The sequence below is a fragment of the Macaca nemestrina genome, chromosome 6, assembly GCF_043159975.1.
Source record: "Macaca nemestrina isolate mMacNem1 chromosome 6, mMacNem.hap1, whole genome shotgun sequence".
Lineage (NCBI taxonomy): Eukaryota > Metazoa > Chordata > Mammalia > Primates > Cercopithecidae > Macaca > Macaca nemestrina.
The window spans coordinates 28,838,147-28,852,882 of record NC_092130.1 but is presented as its reverse complement, the minus strand read 5'-3'; the positions used below and the strand labels follow the sequence as shown (position 1 = coordinate 28,852,882).

At 45.2% G+C, this 14,736-nt stretch overlaps 1 protein-coding gene across 13 annotated transcripts in view; it reads left to right on the top strand.

Moving 5' to 3' along the window:
• The window catches only part of LOC105466844 (solute carrier family 36 member 1), a 233,569-nt gene that overhangs the window by 43,413 nt on the left and 175,420 nt on the right, over positions 1-14,736 (top strand). For 5 of the 13 annotated variants that reach the window (XM_071098193.1, XM_011715925.2, XM_011715926.3 and 2 more), the window contains 2 exons: positions 1,720-1,889; positions 10,189-14,552. In XM_071098193.1, the coding sequence (XP_070954294.1) occupies positions 1,720-1,889; positions 10,189-10,460 (442 nt within the window). In that variant the 3' untranslated portion in view covers positions 10,461-14,552. The other 8 variants (XM_071098196.1, XM_071098195.1, XM_071098197.1 and 5 more) reach the window with 4 other exon arrangements.

Below are 14,736 nucleotides of genomic sequence, written 5' to 3'. Positions count from 1 at the left end.
TCGCTGTTTATTTTTTAAAATTCTTTTTCAGTTGATTTTAACTCGTGAGGCATACTAATTATATATCTGTATGCAGTATGTGTGACATTTGGATACATATATACAATGTGTAATTATCAGATCAGGGTAATTGGCATATCCATCTGGTGCCTACTTTCAAATTTCCAAACGTTTCTGCCCTTCCAAGAAGGAAGAGGCAGGTAGTAGCTTGGTGTAACTGTGTCACCTTTCCCTGGAAGATAAATGGATCGGGAGCAACAGAAGCAGCCCACGTGATCTGAAGCCGTAGAGGAGCATCTGTCTTCTTTCCTAACACCCCAAACCCAGCTGCTGTCACTTTTCTGCCTCTATTTGGGTGTAATTTATTTGGCTATCCCTGCAGGTGTCACTCTCCTGAGTCCAGACTTCATAGCTCTCCAGAGGCTTTCGGGCTGCTTTGAGTTTAATGATAGAGCCACCAGATTGTTCCAAAGAGTTTTCAATATCTATTCATGGAGCAAATATGACCTTTTACCAAACTCAGTCTTTACAAGGTTGTTCTCCTGCTTATAGCATAAGAACATCTTCTAGATTTTAAGTTCAGCCACAGAGAAACTCAATGCACATATACACAGTCTGTATTAGCACATTTAAATAGATTTCCCACAAGGGAGGACAAATGTTTCTTGCTGCCTAACACATGAGGGTCTGGTTTAAAGTGGAGCTTTGCTTAGGGATGGAGACCTTTCCTTTTAATGACCAAGTCAGATCTGTAAGCTGATCACAGACTTTTTTCCTACTCTGCAGTCAAGGCACTGGAGTGATAAAATAGGGATATCCCGTGGTGAGTCACGTCTTTTTTGGAAGCTACACCTGAATCAGTAGTAGGAAGAGAGCCATAGTGGTATGGAAAGACGGAATTCTGCTCCGGCCTCTTGGTCCTGCAGTGTCTTCATCTAATTCTAGGGACACTTGACTCGGATGGGACAGATATAAATAGGCTTGTGACATTTTAATTGCATTTTTGTTTTTATTTTTGAAGGCACATACACCCATATACCCATGGCAAAGATTCAGATTTTCAAAAGGTACACAGAGAGCATTTAGTTTCCACCCCCTCGCCCTCCACTCTAATTCCCAGTTTTACAATTTCCCATTTCAGAGGCAACCATATTCCCAGTTTCTTTCTTTTTTTTTTGAGATGCTTAATGTATGTAAGATTGTCATGTGGGGCGAGGGTATTTTTTTTCTCCTCTTTTTTCTTTTTTAAGACAAATTGTAGCACTCTATAGATACTGTATTGCTTCATGCTTTCTTCACTTAAAAAAAGTGATATAAAAGTGTCCCCATGATAGTGATATACTGTATCACATGATAGAGTGATATATCATGGGCATAGTTTCATATCACACCTGGAGTTCTGCCTCATACTTTGTTAAAAGCTATATGGGGGCACCACGATTTGTCTAACCAGTTCCCACTGGTTAACATTTAAATTGTTTTCAGTCTTTCCTTCTTAAATTGTGCTGCAGTGAGATATTGTGAATATAAGCTTTTGTGTACATGTGCGAGGATATCTGTGAGCTAAATTTTTAGACATGAAATTGCTGGGTCCGAAGGTCGTGTGGGTTTGTCGCCTTGATAAGTGTCAATAAATCGCAATGGGACCATTCTGCACTCTTGCTGATGATGTGTAAGTGTGCTGAGCAGGCTTGGCACGTCTCCTGTCTGTCTCGGCAGGTTGTACCAGTCAGTTAAGCTGCTGTACTCCATCGGGATCTTTTTCACCTACGCGCTCCAGTTCTACGTCCCGGCTGAGATCATCATCCCCTTCTTTGTGTCCCGAGCACCCGAGCACTGTGAGTTAGTGGTGGACCTGTTTGTGCGCACAGTGCTGGTCTGCCTGACATGTGAGTAGAAGATGATAATTGCCTTGCTTGTTTTTCCCTAAAGGGCACCCAGTCTCCAGGGCTTGCGTGAGAAAAGACAGTATGTGTCTTTTGACATATACTGCCTGTGTTTGTGAGCAGAGAACCTGGCCCATGGCCTCGCTTTCAGAGTTGAGGCACCTCCAGATGGGGAAGTGAATTAATTACTTATGTACTCTAAAGAACATGGGAATGAGGACAGTGGTTTATTTATAGGTAGGGTATGAAATGCTGTGGAGTTGGTTTTTATTTATAGATAGGGTATGAAATGCTGTGGAGATGGTTATCATTCAGAGTAAAGACATACAACTACTATCCCATATTAAATAAGGTAAGGGTCTGAAAGCCATTTAACCCGTATCTGTAATGAGTATAAGTTACTTTGATGAAGGGTACTTATTTGTTTTTTCGAATTGTTGTTTTTCCAGTGTGACAAGTTACTCCTTAGATTTCCTTTAGAGCCTGTAGGATAGTATTCTACACATTTTTAAATGTCCGTCTTACTAAATATGTTTCAGAAAATTTCTAGTGATTAACCTAGGTATTTGATTGATCACTTGTGTTTTCTTCTTCTTCTCTCAGCCCTGTTCCAAGGAGTGTAAGTTAAAAGACAGGCTAGCCTTCTGTTTGCTGTGGTTGAAAACTGGTGACATTTAGAAAATAAAAGTAAAAAAAATTTTTTTTTGTAGCTTTTGTGAGTTGGTAGACTAGAGAACCCCGGAGCAAATTGGTCTATAATAGTGAATTTAAGTTTCTAAGACATTTGCAATTGTTTTCCAAATTGAAATGCTTAAAGCACAGACTCCTCTTTTTGGCTCTATTTGTTTTTTGTTTTGTTTTGTTTTGTTTTTTGTTTTTTTTTTTTAACAAGAACCTCTTTGCTTATTATATTGAGACTTCCCCGAGAATTTTCTTAAATTATTCAGTCTGAGCCTCTGTCTTTGGAATAAAAATAGATCCATATGATTTTTAAAATTCTAATTAGGGTTGACTGTTTTAAGGATGAAAGATGGGAATGTTGTCTAGCATTTGCTCTTAGTCATTCTTTCAGGCCCTCTCCTAGACCAGCCTATAGAAACAGCCCACACAGCTGCTAATCCAGGGCCCAGGGCTGTTGAAAGCCGGCCGCTCTTCCCACAGTGACTGAAAAAGAAGGAACATGATGTATCCTGCTTTTCTAGTAGATTGCCTTAATGTGTACTGCTAAGATGGGATGTTTGGATTCCAGATTTTAATCCTGTCTTGTGCCAGTAACTCTCCATGCTTTGATTCTAAGGTGTATATTTCCGCCGTGGATGGAGTAGCTCTAAGTGCTGAGGAGACACCTTTCACGTGTACTGTATTTATCATGTAAACTCTCAGGGCCCAATTCTTAAATCTAAAGGGCACTGGAAGAAAGCATGTGGTTAGTTCAAATAATTTGCTTTTCTCCAAAGTGTTCCCTCCAGAAAAAGTAGGTCTCTCTAGGTAAAACGTGCCTTCCTGACTAAACAGCTTCTCCTCCCTGCCTATTGAGCTGGGGCAGTGACAGGAGCCTGGCTCCTCTCTCTGCCCAGTTTTCCCCTGCAGCCTGACTCAGCCTCCCTGTAGCATATGCCACACTTCCTGCCAGGTTTATTTCTGCAGCACCCCCCAGGAGACAGTAGTCTCTGATTCACAGACCTCATGTTATCCTTAGATGCCTCTTGGATTTTGCTTCACTTTTCCTGGCCCTGTCTGTGAGTCTCGTCTCCCTTCAACAGCACAATGCTCAGAAGACACGGCTGCTTTTGGTCTTCTAGTGTGTGCCGTTATTTTTCCCTTCTATGATCTGCTGTGACTTAGCATTGCATGTCATCCTGTTCAAAAAGGCAGCCCCCTTTATCTCTGAGAGCACTCGCCTCTCTCACCTTCCTTGGAGACTTTGAAGTAATTGTGGGACTCAGTAGAGGCCTTTCGTGGTAGCAGCAACTTAAATGTATTCATGCAAGTTCATTTTGTTCTTGCTTTTCTGTTCTTTCAGATCTTTCAGCACCATTGATTAGTATGTGATTTTAGATCTTTAATTGATGTTTTTCATTTATACTCATACATTTTAACAGCAGCTTCTTTTTTTTTTTTTTTTTTGCTATTTCTGGTGTTTTCCTATCTTTTCCACAACTTTTCCTTCTCCTCTTCACCCTCCAAGGGGAACAGGAGGAATTTGGTGTAGTTTCATTTTTTTTTGCCTTCTTGGAATTCAACTTTCTCCCCACTCTCTCCCATCCTCCAAAGATTACTATGGCTGATACAGACTTTGTGATGCTTAATTTCAAACTGTTGGAGAAGAGGGGGAGGGAAAACAAGTATTTCATAGAATAATGCTCATTTCGTTATGATTTCATTTTGGACAGTATCTACTTCCAGCCCATATTTTTGGAAATGCAGACTTAGCAGGTCACCTTATGTCCAGACCTTGTGTGGAAGAGGCTGGCCCCACCTGGTTGAGTCTGGAGTTGTAGGATCAATGGTTTTTTAGATTTCTTTGGAGCAATAACCCATCCATCCTTCAGTGATTCATACTGATTCTCTGTGGCATTTGCCATGTGACACATTTTACTTCAGTTTGCTATGAAAATTTCAGAAACCTATTTCTGAAGATATAATTACATAAAATCGCATCATTCAAGAAGCCTGTTCAGACTGGAATGCAGAGCTGCAAAACATTCCAGGCAGTCAGATTTTTAGAGGATGAAGCTTCAGGGTCCAAACAGAGTAGCTTCTTAGTACCTTTGGGCCTTTCACACGTTTTAGTCTTGCAGCTACAGTGAAGAAGAGCAGTATCATTCATTAGCTGTGTAACCCTGGCCCCCTCCAGGAACCCTCACAAGGCCTCAGGGTCCTCAGCTGTAAGACAGGACAGGTGTCTGATCTTCAAGGTTTCTCTGAACTCCAAAATTCTGTGATTCTGTATAGATGCTTGGCGCTTGATTTTAAGTTTCTACACAAATATTACTCTAAAAAAAGAAAGTCAATGTGAAAACATTTGGGAATAAAAGAAGAAATTCCAATATTCCACCAATTTAACAAAGTAATGTATTTTTTGCATTGTATCTTCTGTGTCTTAATCCTCATGCGTTCATTGTAAAAATAGTTGCCATTGTAGTTTACACATAACTTTGTCTTCCACATTTTGTTTAATTTTATATCATGAATATTCGTATCTTTCAGTAATATTTTCATGACCTCATGGTATTTCACTGTATTGGTGGATCATATTAACTAAGGTACTCCTTTAATGTTAGACATGGAGGTTGTTTCCCTTGCTTTCATATTTTTTAAATTTATACCCCCACTAAGTCAAATTTTGTTTTCTGTCCAAGATTATTGTGAATTTTAAAGGCATATTTATAGACATTTAAAAGTAACATGGTAGGTTTTAAGAACTTTGATCGTAATAAAATAGCAGCAAGAGCTCCCAGCACAAGAGCTGTAAATGGCCAGCGTATTTCCTAAGTGTGTGTTTGTTCTTTTCAGTGCTTTGCTCTTGTCTTGTGCATAAGTCAGCTCTTTTTGATGCTGGTTCAAAACCACAGACTCCAGAATCCAGTTCCTTCTGTGAACATGACTGTTGGCCTTATGTTGCTTCAGCAGTTTAAAAGATCATATTCTTCGTGTCTCTTCACCCGAAGGGAAGACATTTTGTAATACTGTTGGAGCCCTCTTGACTAATCGTGTGGCTGAGCTGAGGTTGGCCTCTGTCCCCGCTTTGGTACGTGCCACAGCTGAGCTGCTGCCGAGAAGTGTATAACTGAGTTTGTTATACAAATGTCTTCCTCTTTGTCTGGGCTGGGGTCTTTTCGTGTGGGGAGGTGCAGGGATTAAGGGAGAGTTGGGAGAGGGGTATTCCTGGCTGGCTGCTTCCTGAGATCTCTACCTTGTTGAGTTTCTCTTCGTAGGCACTTTAACTCACAGAACACATTTAGTGCCAGAAGGGGTTTTATTTGCCCCACATGTCTGAGTAGTCAATTGCTGCTTCTGGAGTTAAAGTCATTTTCCATGGTGGCAAAACAGATACCCGTGCTGTTGAACCCTGGGAGCTGCTGATACTGATTTGGTTTGGACATCCTTCTCTTCTTCCCACTTCATGTTAGTGGGAGGCTCGCTCTTGTCCTCTGCGGTGTCACGCTTTGTGTAGGGTTCAGTGGTGGTATGTGGTTCAGCTAGGACAGGAAGAGGGACTTCCCTTTGCAGCCCTGTGATCCTGGCTTTAAGAGGAGAGAAATGTTCTTAAAATCTCTACTAAGGATATTTTTATTAGGCATATTTATCTTATATAGTGGTGAAAACAAGAACAAGTTTTTAGATTACTTATAAAATATCATGACGAAGCAGAACATCTTTGTCCAATCAGAGGAAAAATTCTGATCCCAAGCTTCTGTATCTATTTCCACTTAACTCTTGCCACAGAGTGGAGCATCTCTCTGACTCCACTTAACTGTCATGAAGTGCCCATATGTCCTGCTAGGTCAGTATGGGAGAGGGTGGGCAGATGACAGACTCTCAGGGCTGGGAGAGGCTCTGATTTGTCTCCTGCCAGGGACTCATTTTCTCTGATAATAAAGGCCTCCTGTCTCTTGAGCAGACTTCAGCATTTGTGGAGATGCTCGTGTGGCTGGGACTGAAGAAAAACTCACACTTCCTTTATTCATACGAAACCAAGTGGCTTAGAAGCTCCCTTTTGGGCAAGCCATGTGTTCCGGGAAAGGAGCCCCATCACTTCGCTGCGCCACCTTCAGGCAGGATGTGGTGCTTCCCAGGTGTCAGTGAGGTGAGGAACATATCCCAGAACACAGTCCTAAGTGACTAACACTGGAATGTGTAGTCCTTAGAATTTCAGAGTTGGGCGAGACTTCAGACATCACCCAGTTACCACATTTCACAGGTAAATGAATGAACTGAGGCTCAGAATAGTAAGCTGATTTGCCCTGTGCCACTCAGCTTGTTATGGAGCAGGGACTAGTGATAATATTGAAGTATTTACTACTGGTTTTTAGAGCTCTGATTTCTTTACATGAGTGATATCATTTGACCATCCTGTTTAGTAGTTGGGGAAATGAGTCTCAAAGAGTTTAGGTAACTAGCCACTGAGTGGTAGAGCTGAGGTTGGAGCCTGGGCATTCCAAATCCAGAGCCTACACCCATTCCTATACCACCCTCTCCCTGGGGCTCAGTTCTCCCAACTGTTTCCTCCATGCAGTTTCCACCCCACAGTAACACCTGGCGCCATCACTGCGAGGGTGACATTAGGCAGGGAGACCCAGACCCCACAGAGAGCAAGTGTCTTGGTGTCGGTACCACAGTAGACCAGCTCTTTTGTTGAGCGTTAGATGACCTGTGATGAGAATGCTGTTTTGTCACCAGCCTACAATTTTACCTCTAATTTTCTCCATATTCAACCCTCAAGGTTTGGGAGATGTCACCAACTCTATTTCAAAGCAGTGAAGGGCTGAAAACATACTATTTTTGAGTTGCAGGGAAATTAAAAGCCTAAACTTTTTGCACACTTCTCAAAGCCTTGAGATCAGTGAAGATGTTAATGAGAATTGCCGTTATGGTTGATTAATAGAAGAAGGAAAGATGAAGACCTGCTCCAGAGTATATAACACTGTGGCAAAGGTGGATCTGAGACTCAATATCCTTGTGCCCCTTTGCTGTCAGGCTTTGAATCCCTTGTCCAATTCCACTTGACAAAGCAGAAAGAGGTCAGGGCTGATCGTGTGCTGGATTCTCCACCACGCCCCGTGGTGCGTCCCTGGGAAAGCTAGCCTGGGTATCTGCCTCCCATTTCCTCACAGACAGGATCCTGCCACTGATCCGCCAGACTCCCTGTCTCCCCTCCCTCTGCATTTCCTTGCCCATCAGGTCTGTGAGGTTATGGCCCAGGGGCTTGAGGTCCTGGATCCTGGTCCCAGCTCTGTTGCTTCCTGTCGTTTACACCCTCTGGGCCTCTCTTTCCATAGGACTGTAGTAATTTTGTGGAGTTACATACCTGTGAAACAGAGGCAGATTCACCTTCACTAGTGAGTGCTTAGCAGTGCTGTCTGCTGGGTACCACTAGACATTCTGCAGTGATGGAAATGTCCTGTGTGTGTGCTGTCCATTGCAGCAGCCACTAGGCACCAGTGGTAGTTGAGACTTTGAAATGTGGCTAGTGTGACTGAAGAACAGGATTCATTTCATTTTAATTCATTTCAATGTAAATAGCCATCCATGGCTTGTGGCTACTGTGTTGGACAGCACAGCTCCAGGGTAGGTGTGAGGCAGGAGGCATGAATCCACTCTTTCCCTGGTGTGTGAGTCCATTTGCATTGTTATAAAGAAGCACCTGAGACTGGGTAATTTATACAGAAAAGAGGTTTATTTTGGCTCATGGCTCTGCAGGCTGTACAGGAAGTGCGATGCCAGCATCTGCTTCTGGTGAGGGCCTCAGGAAGCTTCTAATCATGGCAGAAGGCAAAGCGGGAGCAGGTCTCACATGGCAAGATAGGGAGCAAGGATAAGGGAGATACCAGGCTGTTTTAAACAACAGCTGTGTTGGGGAGGGCACCAAGTCATTCATGAGGGATTTGCCCCCACGACTCTTCCCACCAGGCCCCACCTCTGACATTGGGGATCATATTTCAACATGAAATTTGGAGGGGACAAATATCCAAACCATATTACCTGGTAAGTCCTGGTTCCCACATGCCTCTCATCTTACTGCAGGGAGTGCTATTGTATTTTGTTTGTTTTTGTGGCTCCTCAAAAATCAACTTCAGACATTTCAGTTTAAAGTGTTTCTTACAAAATCTGGTCTTGAAATGCAATCCAATCCTTTCTTCTGGTGCTCATCCAAGGAAGCAGTGATCGATGTAGACATTGGCTGCCTTGGACTCAAACGTCCTGGCAATCTCACCAGGGTGATGCCTTCTTAGAGTGACTTGACTACATTTTTGCCTTACAAAATGAACTTAGAAGCAAACCTCTCATACAAAAGGTAACCTCTCGTAGGAATCAGTGAGGTAGTAGATAAGCTCTGGATGTCTGTATCAAGGCTGGGAGCATCCAGCTGTAGCCCAGCAGTGGGAGAGACAATCTGTGAAACTCCGTTTGATTACTGACGGGTTAGTAACTAACAGGAAGTCATGCTGTAGCAGGACGCACTTTTCATGGCCAAAAAGATGAATACTAATGACGATAACATTAACATGTAAGACCTCCCTACTGTACACCAGGCCTTTTGTGAGGCACCTGCATAACCTCATTTGACCATCATGACATCTCTATGATATAGGAGCAGTTAATAGCCCCATTTTGCCAACAAGAAAACTGGGGAATAGAAAGGTACCATACCTTCCCCAGTGTCATTCAGCTAATTAGCAGCAGAGCCAAGATCTGAACACAAGAACCTAGTTCCAGAGCCCGCAACCCTCAATAAACCTGTGAAACACTGGCCTTTGCCTGCCTGGTGGAAAGATCGGTGAGATGGGAAGCATGGGGTCAGTGGGCACTAGGATACTTGTATTCGGTGAAGCCTCCTGCTTACAGCACTGTCTGGCAGTGTTGGCAATGGCTGGTATGGCACGGAAGCTGATGGCACCTCCTGCGGCAGTGCACCATTGGTCTCCGTCAGTTCCTCCTTCCTCGCTCGCCCGTGACTGAGTTTCAGATGTGAGAGGCAGTGGGTGTCCTGACACAGAGATACGGTCATTGTGTGGAGCTTTGCCAGGGGTCAGCCTGCACACAGAACTGCTTTTTTTCACCTGTATGAAAATGCTCTGTGAAATGCGGTTTTATCACGGTGTCTTTCCAGAAAGAGGGGTTTCTTTTCCTATTTGGTTTCTTGTCAGTCAAGTAGAAATGTTTGTGTTGGAGTCTCCCTGAGTGGTAAGAAAATGAGCAGCTGCTCAGAAATGTCCACCTCCTTTTCTGCCCCCTACCCTCCCTCCTTTGGTAGAAACCAGATTGCCCTGAAACGTAATTTGGTTCCTTCTGTGCAGAAAGATGGAAGTCACGCGCTGTAGCAGGAAAAGCTGAAAGCCCAGGAACTGGAGCCGGAAGATCCAGGTTCCAGTCCCAGTTCTGCTGACCTTGCAGGGGGACGCCAGTTATTCCACGTTTCTGGGCATCTGTTTCACAGAGATTGAACTGGATAATGTCTGCGTTTTCTTAGAGCTCTCAATCCTAGAAGATGGACAGATGCTGAATTTGCTCAACAGCAGGGAGACGGACCTCTCCCAGCTCTGGGCATCTTAAACAGGCATGTCCTCTCTTTCTGCAGGCATCTTGGCCATCCTCATCCCCCGCCTGGACCTGGTCATCTCCCTGGTGGGCTCCGTGAGCAGCAGCGCCCTGGCCCTCATCATCCCACCGCTCCTGGAGGTCACCACCTTCTACTCAGAGGGCATGAGCCCCCTCACCATCTTCAAGGACGCCCTGATCAGCGTCCTGGGCTTCGTGGGCTTTGTGGTGGGGACCTATGAGGCCCTCTATGAGCTGATCCAGCCAAGCAATGCTCCCATCTTCATCAATTCCACCCGTGCCTTCATATAGGGATCTGGGTTTGTCTCTGCAGCTGCCTACCCCTGCCTCGTGTGTCCCCCGTTACCTGTCCCCAGAGCCTCAGGTATGGTCCAGGCTCTGAGGAAAATCAGGGTTGCTGTGGGAACCCCTCTGCCTGGCTCCTGGATACCCCGGGCCAGGTAACCTGAGGGCAGGGGAAAAGTGGGGTGGCAGACATGCAGAAGTGCCACTAGTGACAGGGCCGCCATCGCTCACTTGTACCTATTTACACCCAGACCTTTCCAGCTCCCCCTCATCGTGCCTCCTCCTTCCTCCCTTCCTCCCCCGCTGCTGGTGCGCCTCGCCCAATTCATTCTTACTGCACAGTTCACTTTATTTAACAATTTTAGTGTCCCCCACCTCATGTTTTCACCTTTTCTGGTCTAGGCGTAGATTAAATAACTGGGAACTCCCCCTCTTTGTAAAGCTGGGCCTCTTTCTCATCTCTCTGCCAAATGTTGTACCTCAGTATTCTTCCTACTCGAGTCTCCAGGGGCTGGCTGGACCTACCTGGTCATTTGAAACAGGCCCCCCAAACTGGAGTTTTTAATCTTGACTCTCTGGCTTGCTGTGCCCCTTAAGGCAATGCGTCTCTTCCGCGGATTCCTTAGGATGGGTCACAGTACTGTATTCTTAGTTGCTTTAGCTCTTAAAACATAGGAAGTGTTGTCTAAACGGAAAATATTTATCTTTTATTTAAAATCAGATTTTTGTTGTTAGACTGTCTCTGGATCTGGGGCTATTACGAATTACTTCTTCTTCAGTAAACTTTGACTCAACTTCTCCTGCTAAAAAGAAGCTCGCTCCAGGAGATGTCTGCTGGGGTCCTCGGCACTCTTGGCTGAGGACGCAAAGGTTTTAATCAGGATCATCTAAAAATGTACCTCGGTGAGGAGGCGCAGATTTTGCCTCCTGTTGACCAGCCTGGTTTCATACTGAAAAGGCATTGAAGGACTGCAGAAATGTGTGGGTGCACTGGGCTGAGGGAAGGGTGGCTGAGCGAGAGGCGTATAAAATGGGGCTGTGTGCATGCAGGCCCATGTTTCAGCCTCAGCCCCTGCCAGGTGAAAGGATCAGCAATGCTTAGTTGCCATCGTGCTGGGACGACACCCGCTCTATTGCCACGGATGAGTAGCTGAGGTCAGTGTGCACAGAGAGTTTGACATTAAGTTCATAGACTTTACAGCAGCTGGTCTGACACTACGCGCGGTGCTTGGTTGTTTACAATCAGTGGGGAATAGGGCAGAACCAGTGCCCGGCCCCACACTGCCTCTGTGGCCTAGACTTTGAAAGGAACCACTGAACACTAATTATGAGCCCTGTCTTTCCCCCAGAATGCCTCCCTGGGTTTCGCAAACAGCCTTGAGGTTGGCCCTCCTCAAGGTCAGCCTTCAGATTTGGGAGCAAACTTCAGAGAAGGCAGAGGAAGATACATTGCCTTGCTGTGGACTGCCTCTTCTTTCCTCTTGGTGCACAAAGTATTTCAGAAGGCCATTGAAGAATTTCCCCTCTTTAGCTGTGTGTGTGTGTGCACAGTGTGTGTGTGTGTGTGTTCCTGTGTAAGTAACAGACCAGACCCCTTGTCTCCTCTGTTCCGTCACCAGGCTCTTGCTTCACTGCAGATACAGTTCACTCTGAAAGTTGGTTGAAGGAGAGCAGCAAAAATGTATCAGGGGTTTTGCTTCTGCGTTTCACCCAAAGCTCATAAGGGCTGTGACCCAGCCACATGGCCCCAGTTTTTTCTGTCTCTTCTGTTCCAAAGCCAGGAGAGCTGACTTCCAGGTGAAGGGATGGGAAAAGTGGACTCTCATTGTAGTGACTCCCCACCTACCTAATAATTTGTTAACTTAGGAACATGCCGTCATTGTTGACTTGTTCTTCCTTAGGAGAAGGATGCTTTTCACCACCCTTTCTGTTCTATGGTGGACTCTTAACAGGTGCTATGTGACCACGAATCTAGCTGGGAGTAGCAGAGGCCCTGTCTTCTGAAGTCTCAGGTTTAGAAGTTACCAAAGTGGGCTCGGAAACTGTCATCTCCTGGTTCCAAGTTCGGGCTCTGGCAGCCCAACCACTATCTTAGCTGTCTTCCCCAGCGGTGCTAAGAGTGGTCTCAGTGAGAAGGTAGAGGCCACCTGGAGGGCCAGACCTGTGTCCTGCCCATGTCCTCCTTGGTGGACGTTTCTGTTTACTCAGAGCTGCTAGAGGCCATCCTGCCCAGCCGAGTTCTGAGATTGGGACTGTGATGTTGGCACCTGAGGACTGGATGGGAGAATCCTGGGGGTCCCCCAGCTCTTAGCAAGATGCAGGCTATTGCTGCCTGGCTGTGAGAACACGGTATGTAGGAGAGTTGGCTGTAGCTTTAGGATTTCTGGAAGCCAATTTGGCATTGCCTGTTTGATCTCTGGCTTGTGTTCCTGCTACACTGACAGACTGATTGCGTGGCTCTTCCAGAAGACCCAGGAAGGGCGCTCCAGCTGGAGGGCCTTCCTGGCTGTGCAGGTGCACAGCTGTTAGGCATCAAGCAAAGGATCAGCCAGTCAGTAGTAGTGGGAGGAAGCCCTTCCTCCTCTTATGCAAGCAGCCCTCAGCCAGCCCAGAATCTCTTATGCAGCCCAAAGGGCTTCTTGAAACAGAGAACCCTCCCTGGTGTCCTCCCACGATAAGTAGAAATACGATCACAGAGCAACAGAGCAAAGGCTTTCAGGAGTGTGAGGCTGCATCTGCTGGAGCAAAGGGGAGCCGTGGGCTTTCCCAGCCAGATACTCTTGAGCTTTGTGACCCTGCTCCTGTCACCCCAATTGCCCCAAGCGAGAGGTAGCTTTCTCAGAGGCCCTTGGTGGTTCTCTCCTCCAAATGCTGCTGTTGGGAGCAGGCTTCCAGCTCTCAGTGGGCAGTGCACCTCCTGCTAAATGCAGACACTTGCTGGGAAGAGTGTGAGCTGGCATCTTCTGTTCACTCTGCCTAGCAGTTGTCACCATTCACAAGTGGCATTATTTATGTTGTGCTGCTGTCCAGCTGCTAAGATCCCTTCATCTGCACAAGCCCTGGCGAGATACGTGTGAATGTGTGTCATTTCACTTCAGCTGCCCTCTTCCATCTCTCCTCTGCAGCTGGATTCATTGGCTGATGCTCACTGCTCACTGTCTATCCCCAGGAAATTTATAGTTTTATCAGTAGTCTTAAAGTGTTGATCCTAAACAAATGCATTCAAAAAATCATGTTTCTTCTCTCTCATCTCTCATCTTACTTTTCTCTTCTCAGATTTCTCCCTTCCTAGAACATTATCTCTGTTTAGCACGAATGTTCACCTCATATTTTTCAGAAGTGCAAAAATCTCAATTTATGTCTGTTTACAGCTCTCTGTCCTCACTGCTCACAGCAAGGGTTTCTGTATCAGTGGATTTTATTTTGTAGCTGCTGAGATGTTAAGGCAAGCTTCAGCATCTGCCCCCATTGGGTCCACAATGCTGCTTCCTCAATGCTGCTTCCTCAAAGAGAAGACACAGAGTCCAAGTGGCAGGACTTGAGGCTGGCTTCCAGTCTGCCTTAGAAGTTAATTTTCCAAAGTACATTACAGATCTCTGAGGCCATTAGGGGAAAAGGAAGGGGTGTGGTTTGTCTTTGAAATTACGGTTAATACTTTTAGACAGTAAATCCGGCTGGTTGCAAGGCTATTTGCCCCAACAATATCAGCCTGTAACATTTCTTCTCTTTCCTTTGTGCCACTGAGTCATTCCCTGGCCAGAGGACATAAATGGTGCTGATAGGAGGTTATCAGAGTAAGGAAGGTAGGAGATATAGGTACAGGGTGCTTGTCATTCACTGTGTTATTTGGTTTAAATCAAAGTGATTCTCGGGAAGCTATGTTCTTTCAGTGGGTAATAAAATTGGTAACTCTATTGTAAAACAATGGTGTGTGAAGAAAATCAACCAATCCGTAGGTGTTGCTAACTAGACAGTACTGTGTATGTTATGTGCCTGCGTGGATGTGGATCATGCCAGAGTTCATAGATCCTGTTTGGGGGTTTGCACATGGATCATATGTTAAGCTTTTTCTTTTCAATAAATGAATTTTATTTTTTATTTTTGAGAGGTTGCTGTCTGTGTCTTTTTTTTTTCCTTTTTATATCACTCAGATCCCTTGACTAGATACTGGGTTAGATGTTTCTGGTTTATGCCACAGAGTTCATATGAGAGTGGCACAAGCAGTAGACCCTTCCATGGAATTAAGAGTTGCCCAAGAAGAAAGGGGCCAGGAATGTTTTTT